The sequence below is a fragment of the Rhyacophila brunnea genome, unplaced genomic scaffold (genome assembly GCF_057557595.1).
Source record: "Rhyacophila brunnea isolate RB1 unplaced genomic scaffold, BYU_Rbru_1.0 scaffold_24, whole genome shotgun sequence".
In the NCBI taxonomy this organism is placed as follows: Eukaryota; Metazoa; Arthropoda; class Insecta; order Trichoptera; family Rhyacophilidae; genus Rhyacophila; species Rhyacophila brunnea.
In genome coordinates, this window is record NW_028232904.1 from 13,685,208 (window position 1) to 13,710,204 (window position 24,997).

The window sequence follows — 24,997 nt, forward strand, 5'->3', positions numbered from 1 at the left end:
GAAAATGAATTCAATTCTACTTAAAGATGGCTAAAAGTATTAAAAAATGCATTGGCATCGTGTTCTGATGTATTCTAAAAGTTTCAAATGTCTAGCTAGTTGGGAAGTTAGTTAAAAATCGAATGCAAGATTTGTACCGGACAAAGAACCACCGGACAAATCAGAATACGAGCTAAGAAAAACGTTGTAAAATTAATACAAAGCATACTAATTGAATGACCTAATTTACATTTTTTGTTAGCACGAATTTAATAACAAAAAAAATACTTATATGACGTCTAGTGAATTTAATTTATGCAACGTAATGATTTTACGTTATTTTTTATTATTCAATTACTACTGACTGTTTATTTAATCATGTTTGATTTAATTCATATTGTATCTACGGGTTATTACAAAATAATAATCAAATTAATTTCATAATTAAATTGACCGATTGTATTATGCCGAAACCATTAAATACCGTTAACTAATTCGTTTAAAGCTAATTTACGTAAAACCTCAGATAGTGTAGTTATTAGTAATTTTTCATAAGCCGAATATCTTCGTTGAACTGACAAAACGAACAACGTGACAAAATTTAAATTTTATAGAAGGCAAAAAACTTATTTATTTGCACAAAAATGAAGGTGAAACTATTTTTTCAAGTGACCAAAATATGATGACTGGATAGATATTTTGGAGATATTACGGTTTTATTAAAATAATACAATAAGTTTCAATATGAGTTTTTTTTATAGTTAACAAAATTTAAATTGCCAAGCGGCCAATGCGTCGGATTATAATGTCGTGGGTTCCAGGTTAGAATCCTGGGTCTGGCAAATACAAACATTGTTTTTCAATGTGTGTTTGGAGTCAGAGTATAGCCCTAATAGGTTGAGTAAGTGGCGAACATATCTATATAACTACATATAATATCGACATGTGAATTTGCCAGATCCGTGATTCGAACTCGGGACCCACGACATCATAAGCCGACGCATTACCGCTACACAATCATTGGGAATAGTGTAGTTAACGGCGAAGATCTACATTTAACTTGTGCAGAAACTACAAAATATGAGCCTGTATTAGAAATAGGTCGTATGGATTTTTAAAAATCTATGAGTAAATGGAAACTCCGAATTATATCAATACATAAGTATAGTAGGTATATACTCGTATAATGCAAAAAGAAAGTGATAAAATAATATTTTTTTAATTGAACGAAAAACCGGTTAACTTAAATAAAAATTATCGGTTATTCGGTAATAAATGTTGGCAATATTCACCGGTAAACCGGTTTATCGAAAACCGGCAATAGCTCTAACTCTACCTTAATTTTTATAAGAAGGTATTTTTCAATATCATCTTTGTTCAATTGTTCCATAATAATAAATTATTATGTCAAAAAAATAGCCAATCAGGTGATTTTGAACTATGCAGATATTTTTCGATATAAATATATTAAAGTAATTAGTTAAGGTTAGATTAGGTAATTTTTCGATGGCTAGTTGGAATGTTAAAATATTTAATATTACTAGCAAGTGATCAAATTTCGCTTCGGATTCCAAAATAATAATTCTCTTTTTAAAATAGTAATATTTTATGTGTTTTGATTTATTGATTTGAATAATGTTTTAATTTGATTTTATCAAAACTAAGAACTTTTTGATTGAGACTATTCTATTCTTGGTAGGTACAGAAATATTATTGTTGAAATAACTATAGTTTCCGACAATAATTTAATAAAGAAATAAAAAGCGCAAATTTACCTGTAATAAAACGATTGCTAAAAGACACAATATATTCTCCCTTCAAAAGAAATCGATGACCTCTATTTTTTATCAGCACGTTTTATTATATTGTCAAATAATATGACAACACGTATTTGTGTTGTTGAGGTGACATTTAAATGCGCGGGAATTGTTTAATTAACAAAGCGCGGGATTCGCTCAAAAAATGGCCGATCGTTTTAAAAAAAACGTTCTATCGCAGAACCGTTTCCAAACATTTATATCAGCTCCAAGCGGGTGTCGGTATAAAATGTCGGCGTCTCTTCGATTTGCTTTCACTCTCAACGAGCCGGTGCCGAACCTCAATCTGTCGTTACGTAGCCGCTGACATAACAACTTAACCTAAAAATTAATATATTATGTTGTAACCGCAATAATATACAAAATAGCAGATCGAGACGGCCGGCTAAGTAGTTTCATCTCCGATAGCCTAACAAAAAATTGTTTAAAAAAAAGTGAGTGCACTCGTCGGCGAGAATCATTTTTGAATTTGGAACGCGGCTTTGTGATTATAATTAGTTTTTCTTTTTTAAATATAATTCGAACGGTTATCCGCAATCGATTTTTTAGACTTGATAAATAAATTAAATACAAATCGATTTAATAATTGTTTTTGAATAAATATTTATTTTCGGACATTACAAATCAATTTAAAATGAACGGAAGACGTAGTTTACTTATAGTGCTAAGTTTTCTCCTTTTGGCATCATTTGGAGCTGAGGCGCAGAATGCAGTTACACCAGAGATAATTCGTGAGTATTATTTCTAAATAAATATTAACCCCAGTTCTAACTTGTTGTAAATGTGATAATGAGTGAATTCAATTAGATGATTGTAAGTATCCAAATATATGAGGTGTTGTATAAATATATTTTTATATCAGAGAGTAGAATTCCAGCTACAGGCCCATATTTACGCTTCAGGGTGTCCTGTGCTAACATATTTACCCGCCAAAAAACACAATAAAACTTAACTTAAAAAAAAAATCATTATAATTTTATGAATAGCCATTTCAACTTCTACTGGCATTAATACAAGTGAACTTCATCGACTTTTCCCAATGGTGGTAAATAAAATAATATACTAACGTATTATTTATGACACTATGAAAAATGACAATTAGCTAAAGTATAAGTACCTACTGCGAAAAAATTTTAAGAAATTAGAACATATTTTGGTAACGGCCTGGCATACAAAAATAATAGAAAATGGGTTGCCTTTTAGGTGAGGCGGTAATAAGGTTAAAATTTTGAGTGTGGAAAAATATGGAATAAACTTAAACACGTGCTAATGAATATGATATTTTTAATAGTCAAAAGTCAATCAAAATATGTATGTCACGTAAACGAAACGCGCATTTCCTCAGCCCGCTTTGTATTTTTTGTAGCTTATGGCCTGATCGTCATAAAATAATATACCGAATTCAAATTCATGCTCTATAGTGACGGCTTCACATTTTTATTATATTAATTAGTTATGTGGAGGTCATGGCCTCCACATCCTGAAGCGGGCCCCCAGGCCAGGATCTTTGGCGGTTCCCTTACCTATCGCTAATATTAAAGGCAGTCTGACACTCTACTGTGGCATTTTCCAAATGGTGTTCGAGATCAAATAAAATTCAGTTTATTTTAGCGATTTCTTAACACAGAATTATAGAGTTGTCGAGTATCAACACATAACAATCAAAAATTGCATCACACAACCATATATTTTTAAATGCTAATAATCTTGAAGTAAAATAGCGCCGCAGGCGACTTTTATTTTATTATTAAAGCAAATTTAGGATGTATGTTTATCTCATTTATCTGGTCGACCCGCCACGCCGGGCCCCTAGGCTAGAGCCCTGTCAGCCCCCCCCCTTGTAGGCGCCACGGTGGAGGTACCTAATCAGTAAATTTCTCTTATGGGCGATGTTTCAAATCATATTATACAATCCAATATAACTATTATTCTATAAAATGTGCAACATTTCACATTGATAGAAATTGATTTTCACAGAAAATTAAATCATTTTATTTATAATAACGCATAAAAGCACTATTTCTTTTCAAAGATTAAGAACCACTTGACCTTAGACTTACAGTATAAACAGCTTAAAAGAAACCAATTATTATCGATTTTGCACATTAGTGATTTTGCACATCAGGGAGCCTTTGTAATAATAATTATGTCCGAAAAGAACACTTTCTTTTTTGATTTAGGAAATTTCAGGTGTCTGTTATATATTGTAATAGACTTAAAGATGAATTGGCCCTGAAAAACCCTCTTCTTAAATATTTTTTTTCAAGATATTTGCGACATAGACATAGACATAGTGACTCACACAGACTAGTACACACAGTACAGATTATTTATTAGGAATCTAATACATTTGTCGAGGTTTCGGTGCTGACCGTTAGTTGATGTCTCCAAACCAATAACAGTGCACAAGGCACTAATTTTAGGATTTTATTTTAAAAACTTTATGTTGCACTTATCTACTTAATTAGCAAATAAATAGTTTGTCGTATACATTATTTATAATTTAAACATGATATAAAACATAGTATAATATGTTTTCAAAACAATAACCTTATCAACAGACAGAAACATCAGAAAACGATCTTTCGTTGAAGTTGAACCAAGAGCTCACTTTTGCTCGTAGCATCACCAGGCATAAATTTGAATAAAAAACAATATTATAGAAATGATTTAAAACATTTAAAATGAATTCCCATCGTAATTCGTCATCGTTATATTATATGACAATAGAATTATTAAGAACAAGTTCACTTTTGAAGAGTTGTATGAATACCTCATGTTTGTAGCCTAAACCAACGGATACAAAATTTGAATAAAATACAGTTTTACACGCAATTAGGATGTCATGTTTACAAAATTGCAAGTATCTGTGTATACAAGAAATAATGGGAAAATACCGTTGACAGTTTAAATACATACTAATAATATAATATAACAGGCACCTCTATCGAATTTAGTCGTATAATAAAAAAAAATCGGCGTGTGTACTTATGTACGCGCGTTAGAAGTTATACTTCTTTGGCGTAACAAAACAAAAACAAAACTAGTGATAACCTAGATTCTTCGACTAGCTCTTAATTATCGTGTTAATTTACACACTCAAGAAAATGGACCGCTTATTGGAACGCCGTTGGTTTATTTCTATACACTTTAACTTATATTACTAAATTACATAATTATTTACCGTTGTTTTTATTTTTAAAGTAACAACTGCCACTATGACGTTTAATAGTTTGTTTACGTAAGGAATTGCAAATGGCCAAGAATAATAAATTCGCTGCCTAGGCAACGGAACACGGAGTATCATACTGTGGCGTAATGGTAGTGCGTTCAGCTGATAACCGAGTAATCGGTGGTTCGAATCCAATCGAATGCGTTTATTTTTGTGTGAAAAAATAAATTATGTGTTACATGTCACACGCCAAAAATACTCTCTGATCTGATTTTCCAAACGCGCCTAAAGAAGTACAACTTTAAAAAGTATACATTTAGTTGTAATAATATTTTATTGAGATTTTGAAGGGAAAGAATATTAACTATTCCTATTTTTTTATTTTTCAATTAAATTAAGAGAAAAACGTTTTAAAATTGACCATGTCATATTGACTGATTCGTATTGTTTTACTCTCAGTTTGCTGCATAAGTGAGAGAGAAAATATTTAAATAGCCGGGCTTTAAACTAAGGCGTAGTTTCTTTTACTGTCAAGCAGTAGACTCTTTTTACAGTAAAAAAAAATAATTTGAAAGTGAGTGCAATGAATGCCCAAAAGAAGGGCAATACTTAATTAATACAATAATTTTCACGACAAATGGGAAAGTGAGTGACGGCGAAGGACAGCTGTTTTTGTTTAATTTCTAACACCTGTTATGTTAACCTGCAACGGAAATCGTTACCAACAGGTCCCGATTTTTCACGTGATCCTATGGAAGGTCTATGTCAATTGTCAGTAATACGACTCGATGGATGTTAATTTCAGAGATGTTTATTCGTCAATTCTCAATTTACAATTACATGACGTATAAATAAAAGAGAAAGAACGCAAGAGAGTTTGATCCGCAGTGAAACAACTCGATGAGCAGAGCTGAGTTAAGTTTGAACCAGTTGAATGGTCCGAGTTGAATGATATCAGAATCATTTACAATAGTAAAATATGAAATAGTAAGTAGGTAATATTAGTGACGCTTAATTCATATCATCTTCATCATCATCATCAGCCTGAATCTATCCACTGCTGGATGAAGGCCTTTTCAAGCTGCTTCCACTTCTCTCGGTCCTGTGCATTGCGTTGCTGCGTACTTCCGCAGAACTTTATCATTTCATCGATCCATCGGCCTCTAGGTCTACCTTGTGGACGTTTTGTACTTCTTGGATACCACTGGATGACTAGATTTGTCCAACGATTGTCTCTTCTTTGAGCTATGTGTCCATCCCATCTCCATTTAAGGCTTTTAATAAACTCTATTACATCGCAAACCGTTGCCTGCTTTCTTATCCACTCATTCCTATTTTTGTCCTTTCGCGTTATGCCCAGCATGCACCTCTCCATACCACGTTGTGCTACTACAAGGGTTTATATCTGTGTAGTAACACAGCTAGATAGGGTGGATTGATCAATTATATAATATTGAGTAGGTACATTGCAATAGTCGAAATCATACCGATCAAATATTCTTAACAATGATACATGATTAGTTACTTAGGGTGTCGATGAATTAAACAAAAGACAATTTTACTTTCTTTGGGGAGATTTCATAGGGAGGATAGATATAGATATATAGCACGCCTTAGTATCCTGCGCATCTATTCTATACACAATACTGCTTTCGGCCTTTACGGCAGCTAAATAGGGTAGAAAAGTATCGAAATATTAACACTTATTGTAACAATTACAATAAGTTATCCGTCTGAACTGTCAAAACTGTCTATCTCACTCTAAAATTCATCCCAGCCAAGAGAGATCCTGCGGGTTTATTCTATACAGAAGCCAGTTTTCGGTCCGTTACGGCAGCTAAATAGGGTAGGAAAGTATCGAATTATTAACATTTATTGTAACAATTACAATAATTTAGTTATACTTGTTACAATAAGTACTATGTTTTAACAGCACCTCTCTTAGCTGTGATAAATTTTAGGCCGAGATAGACAGTTTTGACAGTTCAGACGGCTAACTTATTGTAATTGTTACAATAAGTGTTAATAATTCGATACTTTTCTACCCTCTTTAGCTGCCGTAGCGGACCGAAAGCAGGCTTGTGTATAGACTAGACACGCTGTTGTTAAAACATAGCACTTATTGTGATTGTTACAATAATTGCTAATACTTGGATACATTCCTAACGTAGATAGCGGCCGAAAGCAGTCTTGTGTATAGAATAGATGCGCTTAATCAAATATACTACGTTTGTTCAAGTTGAATAATTTGTTGAGTTGAAGAAGAGGAAATTGGACATGTATGATATATATACATAGTTACACGTATAGAACCCAAGTTAAGTCACTATAAGATGACTAATAATAGGTGCCTACCTGCATTGGAAGTTATATATTATATATAGGTATATCTAGATATAACTTAAAAACGATTTCCCGTTATTATTATGTTGCTAAATCTTTGACGGCGGAAATGTACAGATTGTATGAGATAAGTTAATTATTCTATTTTTACCTTGACCGAGATATCGCAAAAAGATCTTCCGTCCGGTACTGTAATGTTTAATCACTATTGTCAGGCGACATACTTTATAAGATTTCACGAAGTTAACTCCGTTAACGATTTGTTTGTTGTTATTCAAGCAGGGCTCGAAATGGACCGGAGCTCCGGTTCATGAAATCCCCAAGATTATCGCTCGGTCAAGTGTAAAAAATAATTTGACCATCTGGATAAGGTAGAGCCATATAACAAAAAAAACTAACACATACACCTAGTTAGATAAAAAAAATATGGTACGAGTATCTATTATTTTCGGAAAATTATCGAGCGTTCCGGTTTGAATTTTTTTTCATTCTGAGCAAGGAAAATTCAAGGAAAATGGAAAATAATATAAATATTTCCACTGAAAAATTTTAAATTGGATATTAGCCATTAGTTTAAAGTATTTGAAACGTACATAATATTGATAAAAAAACATTCATTCTGACAATGAATTTGAACATCTCCACTGCACCATAAGCTCATATTAATTACCTATCTAATATGTCTTTAATAATCTGTAACGCATGAAAGAAAATATATAAAAATGTGTAAGAGTGAGCAAGATAGGTGGATGACCTATTAAAGTATTTACACGTTTAAAAATTCTAAATTTGAAAAATCAGGGAGAATCATTTATTTGGTACTGTTCGGTTATACCGGAGGCACTGGATTATTTGTTAGGTTAACCTAACCAAACCTAACCTAACCTAACCTAACCTAACCCAACCTAACCGAACCTAAACTAACCCAAACTAACAAATAATCCAGTTTATCGGCTATTTTCAAAATGCGTTTTCCGCTGCCTCCGGTATAACCGAACAGTACCATTTATTTTAATCAGATTGTGAAAGAAAACAAATGATACGCTCATAATATATTGACAGATGCCAACAGTACAGTAATAGCATGTCAAGTGATTTAGGGTATCGATGAATTAGTGTGTTATTAAATAGATTTAAGGGTAGTTATATAAGAATATGGTGCTGTAACCTACTGTAACCTTAAGCGACATACACAATCAATCAAAAAGTAATCATTAGCTAAGCATCTCCGTCTGATAAATTAATGAGTTTAGCGATGGCGTGCTCGGCAAAGTCAGGAAACTCGACATATTACTCATCCAGGCTGATGCAGTAGCTCACAAACAAATATTTTAGTATTACACTAGTAGAACATAAACAGTAAGAAAAAGAATACACGTTAACGTATGACATAGAGAGACAGGAACAAGACGCATGATAATGTTGACAGGACGTGTAAATATACATAATAATACATGGAAAATTAATATAAAAAGTTTGATCCAACTGAGACTTGATTCCAAGACTATAAACAACTGTATATTAGCCTCACTGCTGTGGCGAAGGGTGGAGGTAGGCTGTTAAGATCTTCCATACATGGTGCATATTAAACTTTATCAGTCACATGTATTTGTTTTAATTGAATTAAGACTATAATTAATTCACAGATGGTGTTGGTTAGTTATTGAAATTCAATTAAACCCTACGAAATCAAGCCATAATAGATAATAGTAAAAAATACTCCAATTAAATCGCAAAATTATGCAATTAAATCACAAATAACTTTTGACATTTTATAGATAAAATAATATTTATAACTATTATAGTTTGGTTTAGGCAGGGATTAATGAATTAAAAAAAAATAACTTGAATGAATTCTTAATCGAACGAAAACAAATAAGTATGAATGAAAAGGTGTGCATAATTTTTGTCGAATCCCCCAAAATATACCAAAACTGTTATGATTTAATTAGGCAGGGTTTAATTGATTTTTAAAAACTAACCAACACCATCAGACGTCTGTAAATTGTAGTATTAGTTCAATAAAAACAAATAGGTACGTATGAAAAAGTTTAATGTGCACTATTTATGGCGGATCTTAACAGCCTACCTCCACCCTTCGCTACTAGTATTAGGTATACTGAACGTCATGACTTATATTCTTTAAAATGTGTTTTATAAGAGTGATTGTTGGTAAGGCGTCCGATTAGTCATCTAAAATGCGGAAGGTATTGGAATCACATACTAGCTGAACCATTAATATTCTAAGTAGATATCATGAGTATTTTATGATAATCCACCCATAACATTGCCGCCACTGAGAATATAGTACAAGCTAACTGTCAACTCGTAAACAATCATATGATGCTGTATTAGTATTATTCTCCATGAGAAAATTATACTGTCTGGTAGAGCTTGCTATTTGGCAGTAAAAAATTAGTACGTAAACTCGATTTGTGTTTTCCTATATTACAAAAAAATGAGAAATCATATTATTAAAACATTATTCATAACTGAATCGTTAATAATTTAGGTTGCCCATTCTATGCCAGTTCGTAATGCAAATATGACAGGAAGAGCAACATTCATTTGTTTTAAAAATCTTCTGACATCGTGTATTGACGAGAAATGATTTTATTCAAAATTCAAATATCTGTCTGTGATTCCATCTAAAAATACTTCATTTGATTTTAATATACGCCGGCGGTATATGAATATAAGATATGGGCATAGAAGGTTTGCTCAAACCTAAAAAAACAATCTGTTAATTTTATGGATCATAATAAAATTATAATATACTTTGCATAGACCCATAGAGTAAACGTAAGTATACATACTAATACCAGAATACATTTTCTTAAGGTTTATTTTTGTTAGTTAATTATAATATAATAAAGATGTATATATGGACACATTTTATTATATTTCTACCTAAAGTCTACCAGGTGTATGTTTTTAATAATAAGTTTAATAGATATATTATTTATTTATACTGTTTAATTGAATGTTTAATTTATTTATTTATTTTCTCGGCGAGGAAAAAGACAAAGCATACAGGTTTGCAATATATATGAGTTAATAATATATGATGTGAGGTACCGACGTGATACCAGCATGATTTTAAACGGGAACGTGCAGGTATTAGCTGAATTCACATAACACTCAGCATTCGATTTACGCGGTAAATACTTTCCGCGAAAAACCACGTTAAATGACAAGCACGTCAAAAAAACACACATGTAGCTAACACGAAAATATGTGATGAATTCTAGGATATAAAAAAACCGCACGTATCGAAGCACATTACGCATACTAAATTAAAGAATACACTCTAAACATCCATATAAAATTAGGGTACATATAAATTTTACATTTTACATTTCACCGTAGCACAGTTTGCCATGAGCTTTCTTATCGGAAAGGAAAATCTATAGTACCAAGATGAAAAAAATACGTGTTTTTCAATATACCTATTTTCAACTTTCTTTCCCTTGTATTTTGATAGTTTTTATTACGTATTTTGTAAGTGTTTTAGGTACATATCGGTTTACAGGAATACAAGCGGGAACCGCACCAATTTTCATAGCCAATCATGAATTTAAGAATGAAAATCTAACCTAACATAACCCAACAAATAATCCAGTAAGAAAGCGGCTTTTTTCAAAATTGGTTTGCCGCTGGCTTCCTGTAAACCCACAAGAATCACGTTTTATTTAGACATGCATTTTATCTCAGTACTATACGATCCAAAGAGGTTGGACGGTCTTTAATATACGACCATATATCGTCACTGTTCTGGCAGAAGATACTAATTCGAAAAAAATGACATATTAAGTTAGTACCAAAATGTTCATTATTTCAAACTTTACCGTCTGGAAACCGTCTTAATAAATAAACAGTCTTTATTTTAAAGTCATCATATTTACGATTACTTAATAAACTCACATAATAGAACATTATTTCAAACTTTTTAACAACTTCAAAGTCAAATTACTCAAAACTAGTATTCTCCAGTTAGTGTGTTCTGCCAGAACAGAAACAATATTTCCGATACAACATTTCACGAACAAATTTCCGGACACGATAAAATTAGTCATATATTATGTAAAATTTAAAAAAATATGGTATTACAACAATTATTAATTGTTTATTTACATATCGCATACATATAGATACTGACATAATATAAAAGAGTATATTATTAAGATTAAGTATTTTTATTCGTGAAACAGGTTTCAAATACCTAACTTGAAAGATACAAGAATTTTATTTCTAATATTGAACCACACTAAATTGACTATAAAATGTTATTATTTTATTATCCACAACCACTTTGATTCAATTATTATTTTCAAAACTAATTCACTGTTAGGTTTTCTTTCGAGTTTATCGAAAGACTTCAAAAAACTTCTACTAAAATTATTCTATATAACACTCTGATACGATTGCAATTCAAATAATGTAGATCTGTATGGAACCTTCACGGGAGTTAAATCGTTTTATTAATCGTCACTGTTCTGGCAGAAGACACTAATTTGAAAAAATTACGTATTTAGTTAGTTATACCAAAATGTTCCTTATTTCAAACTTTACCGTCTGGGAACCTTCTTAATAAATAAACAGTCTTTATTTTAAAGTCATCCTTTTTACGATTACTTAATAAACTCACATGATAGACCATTTCAAACATTTTAACAACTTTAAAGTCAAATTACTCAAAACTAGTATTCTCCAGTTAGTGTGTTCTGCCAGAATAGAGACGTAATCATCTCTCTCACCAATTACCTTTATAGTATTAACTTATTATTCCAAAAATATTGCCAAATTATTCTTCCCATATAGATCATTTTAAAGTTCAATACTTATAGATTCGGCGTACTATTTCTGACCTTATTTTTTATCTTTAAATCAATTAATAATCTGATTAACTATTTTTTTATTCAACGAATAATTCTAATAAATATTTAAGAATGTAACATTCTTTTTATTTAACATTAATAATTTTGAAAACACTTCTGAGAAAATATAATATAACCAATAGAAAAAACCTTTTTTGAGAAAAAATACGACACCCAGCAGGAATCAAACCTACGTCTATCGGGATTCGCGCCCACGCACATCGACCACAATGCTATAGGCATCCTATCTAATTGTGACAAATTTTAACTAATGGCTCTCGTTATACTCTCTGAAGCACTTTTGAAATAAAATTGAGTTACTAATGGCAATCGGCTTTTGTATTTTAAATCAAATTAGATATTAATTACTTTAATTATTAACCGAAGTCATGGATCACTCTAAGATTTTTTGTTGTGACTTACATGAATCCTGAGAGACGCAGGTTCGATTCCTGCCGGGTGTCGTATTTTTTCAAATTTTTTTTTTCTATTGGTTCATTTTCTCAGAAGTGTTTTCAAAATTATGTATCTTTAATTTATTAATGATAATTTAAATTGCCCACAAGTACTGTAATGCTTTACGTTTAACGTAAGTACCCAAAGTCAATATTCGCCTCACATCTTTTCCTCACAACCAGTACAAACATATAAGTTACAATTATTTGTCCGGTGGCTCCATTCTGCAGAACTACGAATCATCACAGTGATTGAGGGGAACTGTTTAAAACAGAGAACAAATTTTGTTCTCTTGCCTATTTTAAATTAAGTTGTTCCAACATTTACCACCCAATTTAACTGGATGACAGTATTTTACCACGTTTTTATTAGCTCGTATTCTTGTTTGTCCGGTACAGATTTTTTCTTGTGTGTCCAGTATAATTTTTTTCTTATTTGTCCAAGATTTGTTTTGGACGATTGAAGATTTTTAACCAACTTCCCGCCACCTAGACATTTGAAACTTTTAGAATATATCAGAACACGACGACAATGCGTTCTTTTAATTTAGCCATTTTTAAGCAGAATTGAATTCATTTTCAGTTAATTCTATTTTGTATGGAAAGTTATTATTGTTTGTTGCTAAGGGGGTCCTGGCAACTAAATTATTAATATTTACGTATGTTACTATGGAGATCAATATGAAATGTCAAAGTGACATTTCAGTATTCTTTAATTATTCAGTATTTCTATTAAGTACAACAAAAAGTTTTTATTAATACATAGAATTGTCAAGTTTATATGATTCAACAGAAAATTTAAAAACGTGGTGTATAAAAAGTTCTTTTTATCTTGTAATTATTTATTTTCCTATATTATGTAACTATCTGCTCGTTATATACATATACTTTTAATATTTTTTTTCTGTATACCTATTTTATTTTTCACTCTATGTGTCTAAAGTGCTACGTATGTAATAATTTTTAATCGTTTTCTACAATAATATAATTTGATTTATATATACTTATGGTATCCGCATGTTATTGGGACCATCACCTATTCTTTATTTTATAGCTCATAGTGTACTTATTTTTTTGTGATGGATCCTATTGGTTGACCTAAATACGAGCATGTGATTTGAATGGTAAGCTTGATTGAATATTTATAATTTAATATTTTTTAAACCCTAGTTTCATTCTGGAGATATTTTGAAATTTGAGAACATCTAGCATTTTTTTCCAACTCGGTTATTTTTTGCCCTACCTGTGAGTTTATTCTATACACAAGGCGGCTATCGACGGTCGTTTATCATATTTATGTATTGAGGCGGTTAATTTTTACAATAAGTACTAAGTTTTCACAGCCCCTCTCTTGGCTGTGTTAATGTTTAGAGGGAGATAGACAGATATATGACAGTTTAGACGGGTAACTCATTGTAACAATTATAATCATGCCCTCCACATCCTGAAGCGGGCCCCCATGTCAGAATTTTTGGCGTCCCCCCTACCTATCGCTAAGTTTAAAAGCAGTCAGACACTCTACAGTGACGTTTTAAAATTGGTGTTTGAGGTTAAGTAAAATTCAGTGTATTGTAGCGATTTTTAACACATCAAATCATGAAGTTGTCGAGTACATATTAACACAACACAACCTTATATTTTAAAATGGTAATAACCTCGAAATAAAATAGCGCCGCAGGCGACTTTCTTTACTATTAGAGAAATTTAACAAATGTGTTTTTCTCATTTATCTGAACGACCCGCTACTCCGGGCCTCGCTTGAGCCCGGGCCCCTAGGCTAGAGCCCTGTCAGCCTATCCCTTATGGGGGCCATGATTATAATACCATAAATATGACAAACTATCGTCGATAGCCTTGTGTATAGAATAAACCCACTGGTATATTTTAAGTAGGTACCTATACGAAACAAATACATGTTTTGTAAAATAAATCGCGTATATATATAATACAATGTCAATTATTGATGGATGAGTTTATTTTCCAAAAGCTAGATCCTGAGTATTAAATATCTAATCATTTATAAATGAAGTAAAATTGTCACATAATCACAATTCAACGGAATTTAGGAAGTCGATTTCCTAAATTCATGTAACTGATCGATTTGTTTTATTTCGGACTCTGTCTAATGAAGCATGTAGCAAATGAAGTATTCCATCCGGATTGTAAATGCAATGGTCGGATTATGCCACTAAAAGTTGACTTAAAGTAATAATTGATTGACAACTAAATTAATTTCAAACAACTTGCATAACTTACAAATATTATTACGTATTAAAATATATCGCCAACTTACCGAATAATCAGTTATTCGAGTATTTTATTCAATTTAATCCAAACATTTTTACAAATTAAATAATACTTCGTATTTTAATTAAGGCGTAGTCGATTAAAAAAATGCATGTGAATACAATTTTAAAAGTTCGTGAGATGCAGTTTTCACATCATACGCAAGGCAATAAACACGCACGTTTCGAATCATTTATGCACTGTAATTATAACATTAATTGAACGTTAATAGTAGATACTAAAAGAAACAATGCTGAGTAGGTGGCGACCTTCATTATTGACAACTGGAATTCTCGATTTTACAACCTTTTTATTAGCTCGTATTTTTGTTTGTCCAGTAGAAATCTTGCAAAATAAGTCAATAGAAAACTTAAAAACGTTGTATATAAAAAGTTCTTTTTATCTTGTAATTATTTATGTTAAATTTACTAAAATACTTCATTGTTTGATTATTGTTTTGGCCATGATCGATACTAAGAAGATTATAATATTCTGGGTTTTAAAAAAATGTTTTTTTACAAGTAATTTGAATTTAGCCACTTTCTCAACCTGGGTCCAAACACACGTTGTAAAATAACACGTGACTTTACCAAACAACATTATACTCGTAACTCTGACCTTTCCGCCATTGTGGGCTATGTAGGTGACCTAATTAGTGTAATGTAAATCCTTTTTTTTTTTACTCTATTACCATTATTGTTTCTAGTTCTATATTTTTGGAATTCTCGCGGAGCCTCTAACATGCATTGCGGAACTCTGATTGGGAATCATTGAGCTAGAGTCTTAAAGAAAGTTTTGTGGAAAGATAAAATGGTAAAGAGGTTTTCTCAATAAAATTATGTCTGTCACAGAATAATGACTTAATATGATTAAATTTTATAGAAAAAATTCCCCTGTTTTAATCAAATCATCTGCGAAATAGCATTAAAACAGAGATATTGAATCTTCTTTCAGATTTATGAAGCCTTTCTTTGGTTTTCTTACAAATTTTGCTAAAACAAGTCCCAATTTGACATAAGTGCCATTTTTATAATGTCCAAAAGAATTGAATAATCATTTCAAAGTTTGTATAAAATTTTGTGCTCATAGTGGTCTTTATTTGCCTAATTTTCGTCATAATATGATTAGGTTGTCTCAAAGAGATTAATGCAATGTCTTTGGGTTGTCCAAAACATTTTTGGATCCAAATATGTTATGCACTTATTAATTAATAATTAAAGCGTACTTATATAGTTTGGATGCAGATCCAAACATTCAAATTATATGATCTGTCTTCTTTTTAATACTAAAACCAATAATAAAAATTTAAGCTATAAAGTTTGATAATGAATTATTTTGTACGAGAACTCTATTAATAGAGCATATTGAAAACAGTTACGTTGAATTTTAAATCGGATATTTAACCTTAAAGTTGATTTACGTAACTTGATCACCTATGCATTTGTATTTTTTACGCACCTAGTACCTTAATTACATAACCATTATTAACATTTTATAAACGCGTTCATGATTAACCAGCATGTATTTAAAAAAAATCTGTAGTCTGCTCCAGATGATACGTATAAGCTCTTGGGTTTTAAATGCGGTGACCAAAAAGTACTCGTACCTACGTCATACGACAATACTTACACGATATTCAAGTTGTTTTAAATCAGTAAAATGCATTAAAAACTAAAGTTTCGCAAACTTTTACAAGATTATTTTTCACCGTCTTTAAAGAAATATATACCAAATCTAAGAAATTTAAATCAGTGTTTTATTTTGACATAATATTCGATAATTAAAAAAAATAATATACTTACCTATATCACCTTTTTTTTATTTTCTCCTTTATAATGAAACAATGACCAAAAAATAATAAAATAAGATCATTGCCTCACCATTTTACCGTAAAGTTAGTGTATTAAGCTAATTATGCTTAAGTTAAGTTACACAAATGTTTCATTCTTTTGGATGAGTGAGTAATATAAATGTTGCTTTATTTTAATATTACTTATTTGCGTATACGGATCAGATATGCACAAAGCAAAACTGCATATTAGGGGTACATTAAAAATCGTAAAATAGCAATTTATAATTGATTTTTACTGAAAAGAGGAGGATGTTATAGTATGTATGATAATCATGCAAAATGAATCACCTAAATATCGACGTGTCAATATAAGTCATGTCATTCTGTTTGATTAGGTCATTTGAGTCACGAAGAACATAACAATTCATTTTCTCACACTAGGCAAAAGGGGTTGGACAGTGCCTCACCTGATCATTAACCGAGTCACCGCGAACGAAATTACATCTCATTCTTTCCCTTAAAGATTTCTTCGCGATTTCTTGGTCCATGATCGCATCTACCTGACTCGTTTCTATGTTCAGAGAATAACGGAAACGTAGTTTTTATATAATCGATTAATGAGCAGCCTTTGATTCGTGTGTTTTAAATCAGTTATATATGAATGTATGTCAATTTTTTTCTTACATTCTTTTCAAGGTTTTCATGATTTTGAGTCAATTTTTACTCGAAACTTTTTTATGAATGAATTCTATTATTCATAATTTTACTTTACGCTCAAGGATAATTATATATAATTAAAGACATACTACAAACAGGAAGTGCACACAGTAAACAGGAAGTAAATATAATGCAACCATCGACTGCTAAATACAAGAACTAATTAAATCATTTGAAACTCGCATATTCAAACATTATTTATACATGTTATCATGCGACGACCAAATGTGACTAACAACTTAGAAATTCCACAGCTTGCCTGTGTCACTAAATTTCTCACCCTACTTACTACTTACCGGATCTCGTCGCTTACATCATAGACCCACGTTGGGAACATTCTCTGACACTCCATGATTTCAATCTAATAATTAAAACCTGGTCTGCAGGAATAACTACCCACGAGCCGCCTTTTCACTAGGATTAGGATCGTTAGTGTCCGTCTGTAGCGTCCGAGCCGCAATGTAAAATTCCATTCACGTACACAATTTTGTGAGGGTGGTATCCTCACGTCCCTTGTGTTTGAGCGTCCATGGATCGGATCCAAGGCAGATATTTTTGTGACATTTTTTTTTCTTTTTCTCAATTATTTAGCAACTTAGTAACGCATTTATCCACAGTATGGGGATTGTAAAAAATACTATTTGCATCTTAAATACTTCCTCTCGGGACAATAATTAATATCAAATCAACAATTAATCAATTAGATTATATTGGACGACGAATAAAATAAAGAATACAAATATTACAACTTTTGAGAGCTGCTTCAATAGAAAGTATTGACATCTTAGTTTAAAAAAAATAATCGAGGCTTATAGAACTATAGTTCTGTTGTAATACTCGTTGTAATAACCGAAACCGATACCTAACCTAAAAACGGTACATGTTCAAATACGCGCGTTACCATGATCTTACTCCCTACTTCATTTATCGTTTGTCAATTTATGGCTACGGCCGTATGTTGTAGCTTAACCACTGGAAAATGCCAATATTTATGGCTTATTTCAAAAAAATACTACCTTATTCTAAAGTCAATAATTATTCCTAGGATGTCTATCACATTTGAATGTTCAAAGACATAGCTTATAATCAGTATCTTTGGAATTATCTTCAAATGTGTTGATCGTGCCCATTTTTTGAATAATAAAATGCCTAATTCTTGTCAAATTGGGTATCATAAAGATTATAAAATATAATTTTTTATCGTAAATATGTCACTATATAATGTTGACATTAATTTTACTAATGGTTTTGTAAATACGTTTAAAAATTAATATATATAAAAAATCTTACCACCACAGCACATGGATGTACTGAAATATGACTATATTCTAACATTAGAGCGAGAGGTTTAGAAGAATACTATTTTATGTAATAGAAATACTTATGCAGTCATCAAATATTCAAAATAAATATAAAGGATAATAAGGCTTCAAAATTATATAAATAGATTATCTACAACGTTTATGGAATGTCCAGGGTTATGCTCTGAAAATACCATAAAAGCTCCATTTTGACCTACGTTGAGCATGTGGGCCCTTAAGGGCCGCTAAATACTATCTATAGAGTGTATACGGCGGAGCTACGGGATGCTGATTTAACCTGGAACGAAGCAAGAAGACTGGCGAGCGACAGAGATTCTTGGAGGCGCCGCGTGGTGTCTATAGGCTCGAATTAAGGGGCAGATATGGCCAAAGAAGAAGAAGAAGTAAGGGCGGTACTTTTCCTAGGGACGTCAATGACTTAATACAAAATAAACGATCTATTGTAAAGTGCGGTATGCTTATCTTGTTTCAGTGCTGAACCTTATCTAAGGATGTTGTTTGTAATGAGATTCACAAACCACAGCCTTCTTTGATATTTTCTTTTACTATTTAACTTAGATAACTAACTTATGTATTATTAATAACCATGTTCTTGCTTTTTAGTACAAGGCAGTGGTAAATAATTTTGAACAATCACACTCAGGCATTGAGAAAATCACATACATATATTGTGTCCTCAACGAAAATCAGACCCAGAGCTTCCGGATCGAAGGTAAACGCCTTACACACTGCACCATGAGAGCCGCCAATATTCAATAATAAATTTTTAATATCATATTGTAATACCTACGTTTCAAGCTCTGTGTGTATTTCAAATATGCACTTCATAGTATAAAATAAATTATAAATATAATATTCTTGTTAAACACCTACGGAATGCGCTACAAAATAAATCATTTTAAAAGCCTTGTCTGAATTAGAGAAAAATCATATATTTTTTTTTGTTTTAGTGGGATTTCAACTGACGCGTTTTAGGCTGGCCGTGCACTAGGCAGCCAGGCTTCCGCAGTCTGGCTGCAACAGCCAACATGATCTTGTATTAAAATGTATTCAAGCGAACGCACTAGGCAACCAAATATCGTTGGCTGCTGGAGACAGTCGAAACATGCCGATTGCGCAGGCAGCCATATACAACATGGTAAAATGTATGTGGCTGCCTCAATCTTCGCGCACTTTTCGTGGCAGCTAGGTATTTCTCATATTCTTTGACAAATTGCATGATGTCTTTTGATAAAATCAAAGATAAGTGAAATTTTGTTTTATGTACATATACCTCAATGTGACAAATAATTTTTCTTCGGGAGTTATATAGAAGCTCGCATTCGAATATCAGTTCCTATGATTGATTTTTGAACAGTATCCAATAGCTTGTTAAACGACTGTACTGATATTCTTGCATAGTTAAAAAAAGATTCCAGATGTTTTTTAAGATCTTTAATGTAACTTTCAAATACACCTTTTGAGTGCCACTGGAGAAAAAGGGGGTGCATCCAATAACATTTTTTTTTTCATTTTTTCCGTTATGTTCAAGAGGTAAATAATAACTGTATCTTATATGTCCATCTCGAGGCACCGATCAGTGCAAACTGGTGACATTGGCTGATGGCTGCTACAACTGGCAGCACGAATTGGCTGCCCATTATTGTGGCTGCTGCAGCCAGGCTTCCGCAGCCCGGCTGCCTAGTGCGCGGCCAGCCTTACTGTTTTGTTAAAAACCCTCATCCGTTAGGCTACCGACCCATCAATAATAATTATTGCAAACTACGACGCTATCTGAAATATATAATATTTCAAATCCCTTGACAACTTTAAGAAATTCTAGTTTAAATCAATGCAATTATTACTAAGATGATAAAAAATAGATACCAATTCTTAAATATAATGTAATTCAGGGAACTCAGAAATAATGGGAACTAAAATACCTATCGGGTCTGGAAAAACAGACAACCGGTCTCGAGTGTGGAATAATATGGGATAAACTTAAACACGTGTTAAGAATACGCTTGCATTCCGTTATGACAACTGCGCTAGTTTTATGCATTCAATATTGGTGTATTTGAAATTGCAACACAAATTATTGCACGTCTATAATGTGTGGTGAACTTTCATAGGACAGTCACACATTCAAAACCCTGCGTTAAGATGTAGTGTATTGGGTTATAGCCTATCGGAATTCTATTTATTAATCTGTTCTGTGGTAAATATTTAATACAAACATAATTTTGTTAATAATAATTATTAGTGAGTGTAAGGAAGTCATAACAAAAAAATAGATTATGTCTCACTGCGTCTATTAATCATGTTAATAATATCATTATCTTGATATTAGAAACTGTATAAATTGAAAAAAAAACAAGTGATAGATTGTTTTAAACAGTTTGCCAAATTAATTTAGACGTTGGCAAATACTGAATGTTAATAACTTTTTAAAAAACCGGTGGGCTAATACGTTATAAAGATATTAACATTAAACGTGCGTAAAAAACTGCGTAATGAAAATTGATAAATATCTTTTTAAGTAATTGGGTAATTGCCCATGTATAATTTTCACAGCTCATAAATCCACTGTATTATTACTTCATAAGATATTTGCGTTTACTCAGAGTGAAAGAAAGAGTGAAATACATCGCTTGGCTGAGTGAAAAGTGATGCATCGACTCATCGTAAGTTCAGTTTAATATTATATGTATATATTTATTAAATCATAGATTTTTTATACCACGCGTGACATTTCACGATAGCTTGGTTGGCAGAGCAGCTAGTAATATTTTTTTCAAACAGTGGATTGCCGGTTTGGTTTCGCAAATAGATAGTGCATGTTGTTTTTTTCAATATCTGTTTGATTCCCGGGTTCACTACTATTCTTCTGTGGAGGTAAATATGTTCCATTTTAGCTTACAAAAAAACTTACTGATAAGTAGTCTGAGAGAGAGATTGTAGTGATCTCAGAAAAATGTCCCAAAGACCGCAAGAAATTCCTTAAGGGCATTGATAAATTTCTCCATGGAATTATCTCATGGAAACAGCACAAACGGCTTACATAATGCGTATGTTCGTAAAAATTCGTATTTACCATATTTATTTCATTATCCCCCACATATTATATGTCACCCACGGTGGTCGCGCGGCTTAAGCGTTAGACTATTACGCCGTGGGTCTCAGGTTCGAATCCTGGGTCTGGCAAGTACACAAATTGTTTTTCAATTTGTGTGTGAGTCAGGATATGGACCCAATAGGTTGAGCAAGTGGCTGACATCCATTTCTCGTAAAAACAAAATCTGTTAATATAAACCTCTACCCCGTGGAGGCCCATATGATCCTATTAGGATCGGACATGGTCGGAAATGGTTGGAAAATTTCATTATAATGCTATGCTATTGACTGCACATGAAATTATGACGCAATTTTGAATTTACGGTTTGAGATAATAAAACCAATAACTTTCAATTCTTTGTAGAAAGACATTATTTATTGAATTTATATTGTATTTTTACTAGAACTACTAAAACACATGTGGGTTTTGGTCTTTTCATGAATCCTCCGAAAACATTCTCTATCGTGGACAATTTTCATTCAGTTTTATACTGCCAGTCTCTGAAGGTCAAGTTCAGAATTATTCATTCATCTTTTACGCGATCTGTCACACTTCTGTCATCTGGTTTCTGGTGACAGAAGTTCAAGGTCACGGCATAATAGAATGCATCCAACTAACATCAAAGACGCTTATGAATAACAACATAAACACTCAAACAAATACGTACACTAAAACAACCCTAATATAACATATTGTCATCAATGTAATCTCGATATTTTTGTGAATTTATAGTTTTTTTTTCTTGGTGGTCTTAAAATCAGTCAGTGCTTCGAGCCACTGATCTGCATTGAACTTTAAAGCCAAATGATAAAAATGTTTATATTTTTTTCATGTAAATATTAAACTAAACTCAGTCATTCCTTCAGCTATACCCGTATATTTCATTGTCTGTGTTTGTACTATGACTACATAAATTATATCGTATATCTGTTTTGCAACACGGAAATGTAATCGAACACAAGAAATGCAGACTCTCTGTTATTATTATCTCCTGAGGTCATATTTTGGGCGTGTTTACAAGCGATATATCGATAATTTTTTATAACAATTTAATTTATAATCCAAACACTCAATTCAAAAAAAAACTAGGCCACGATGTCGCAAAAAAGAGAGAAATAAACACCAAACAAGGCATTCCGATAGAGTGAAAGTTGCCTATTCATTCATCCAATATCTAAAAGGCTTTATTAATCGCATATAATATATTGTTGGGTGATATAGTATTAATCATTTCTTATTATTAGTATTATGACTTTGGACCTGGCTGTATATTATGTCTTCACCGGTCGGCCTACTTCCGTAGACGAGATTGTCGTTATGTCATCGATCTACTTAGAATATTAAAATTTACTCACTGGTTATTTTTATTTCAGCCTGATTATCTAAAGCTAATAAACATATTTCTTTGTAATATTTTTGGAATCGTTTCATCACCGTAATACTACAACTAAGTAACTTTATTTTATTGTGTTTGAAGAATATTACTAAATCTCATACTTACATTATTTCATTATATTATATAGGTATAATGCGATTACCAGATAACATATAACACAATTCAACGCTAATAATTCGGCTACATGTAAATTGTACGTAAAACATTTCACCGTGACACAGTTCGCGGTGAGTTTCTTATCGGAACGAGATGACCGTATGGCGTATACTATACGGCCTCAAATTTTATCAGATTCAATATGAACTCAATATGAATTCAATTTCCATAGCTGATTTTGGCAAAATTCATGAATTCAAGAATGAAAATCTAACCTAACCTAACAAATAATCCAGTATATCGGCTATTTTACAACGTTTTTCTTAGGTCGTATTCTTATTTGTCCGGTGGTTGTTTGTTCAATTAGATTAGATTCAATATGAACTCAATATGAATTCAATTTCCATAGCTGATTTTGGCAAAATTCATGAATTCAAGAATGAAAATCTAACCTAACCTAACAAATAATCCAGTATATCGGCTATTTTACAACGTTTTTCTTAGGTCGTATTCTTATTTGTCCGGTGGTTGTTTGTCCGGTACAAATCTTGCAATCGATTTTTCACTTACTTCCCGACCAGCTAGACATTTGAAACTTTTAGAATACATCAGAACACGATGCCAATGCATTTTTTAATACTTTCTATCTTTATGTAGAATTGAATTAATTTTTAGTTAATTCTGTTTTGTATGAAAAGTTATTTCGATACCATTATTGGTTGCTAGGGGTTCTAACAACTAAATTATTAAATAATATATACGTGCGTTACTATGGAAATCAATATGAAATGACATTCCATTATTCAGTATTTCTAGCAAGTACAATTTTTTTTTTGATCGTTTAAGCTAAAGTCAAGTTTATATGATTCAACAGAAAATATAAAAACGTTGTATAGAAAAGTTCTTTTTATCTTGTAATTATTCAAAATTTGTTTGCTGCTGGCTTCCTGTAAAGAGTAAACCGACAAGAACCGTGTTTTACTTAGACAAGAATTTTATGTCAGTACTATACGACCCATAACTTTGTATTTTTTACTATTAATTTCTTTTATTTTGTTAAATGTCAATTCATGGTGGAACTGCATTGTACCTATTGTTGTTTGATTTAATAAAACGCAAAAAAATTGTAGTATTAAAGTGGAATAAGTACTACAAAAAAAAATGCGTTTTATTAAATCAAACAACAATTTTTACTATGCTAATTTAACAGTTTTACCAAGACATTGTTCATCCTGAAACCGACAGGAACCTCACGAAAATATTCCATTTCTTCTCTCTCTTGATTCCCCGCCATTGTCATGCGGAGTAAGAACTAAGATATATGGGTCTGCAAGTTGCAGGAAATTGAAGTAACATGACGCTGCGAGCTGCCGCGTGGATACTAGGTTGGCTTGGTTGTACGGAACCGACCTATTATCAATGCCAACGCGGCGCGAACTTTACCATCAAAAGATGATTTGTTACTACCCAATAGTTTCATGACCCAAGAAACGATTGATACAGAGAAGGCCAAATTACACATGCAGCTTGTCACGTCGATCCTTTACGATGATCGTCCTTTCGATCATCTGCGCTGATCGCCGCCGAAAATGAAATGTCACTTTGGATCGTTCACTGAAGTAGTGGCGAAAATAAAATAATTCATATTTTT

The 24,997-nt window shown here is 32.0% G+C and overlaps 1 protein-coding gene across 1 annotated transcript in view; it reads left to right on the forward strand.

Annotated features, from left to right (window-relative positions):
• The first annotated feature begins 2,430 nt into the window (after positions 1-2,430).
• Positions 2,431-24,997, forward strand: part of LOC147069076 (protein takeout-like) — a 45,418-nt gene continuing 22,851 nt past the window's right edge. Inside the window, exon 1 of the mRNA XM_085951600.1 lies at positions 2,431-2,527. Coding sequence (XP_085807726.1) covers positions 2,431-2,527 — 97 coding nt within the window. The remainder of the gene's footprint in view (positions 2,528-24,997) is intronic.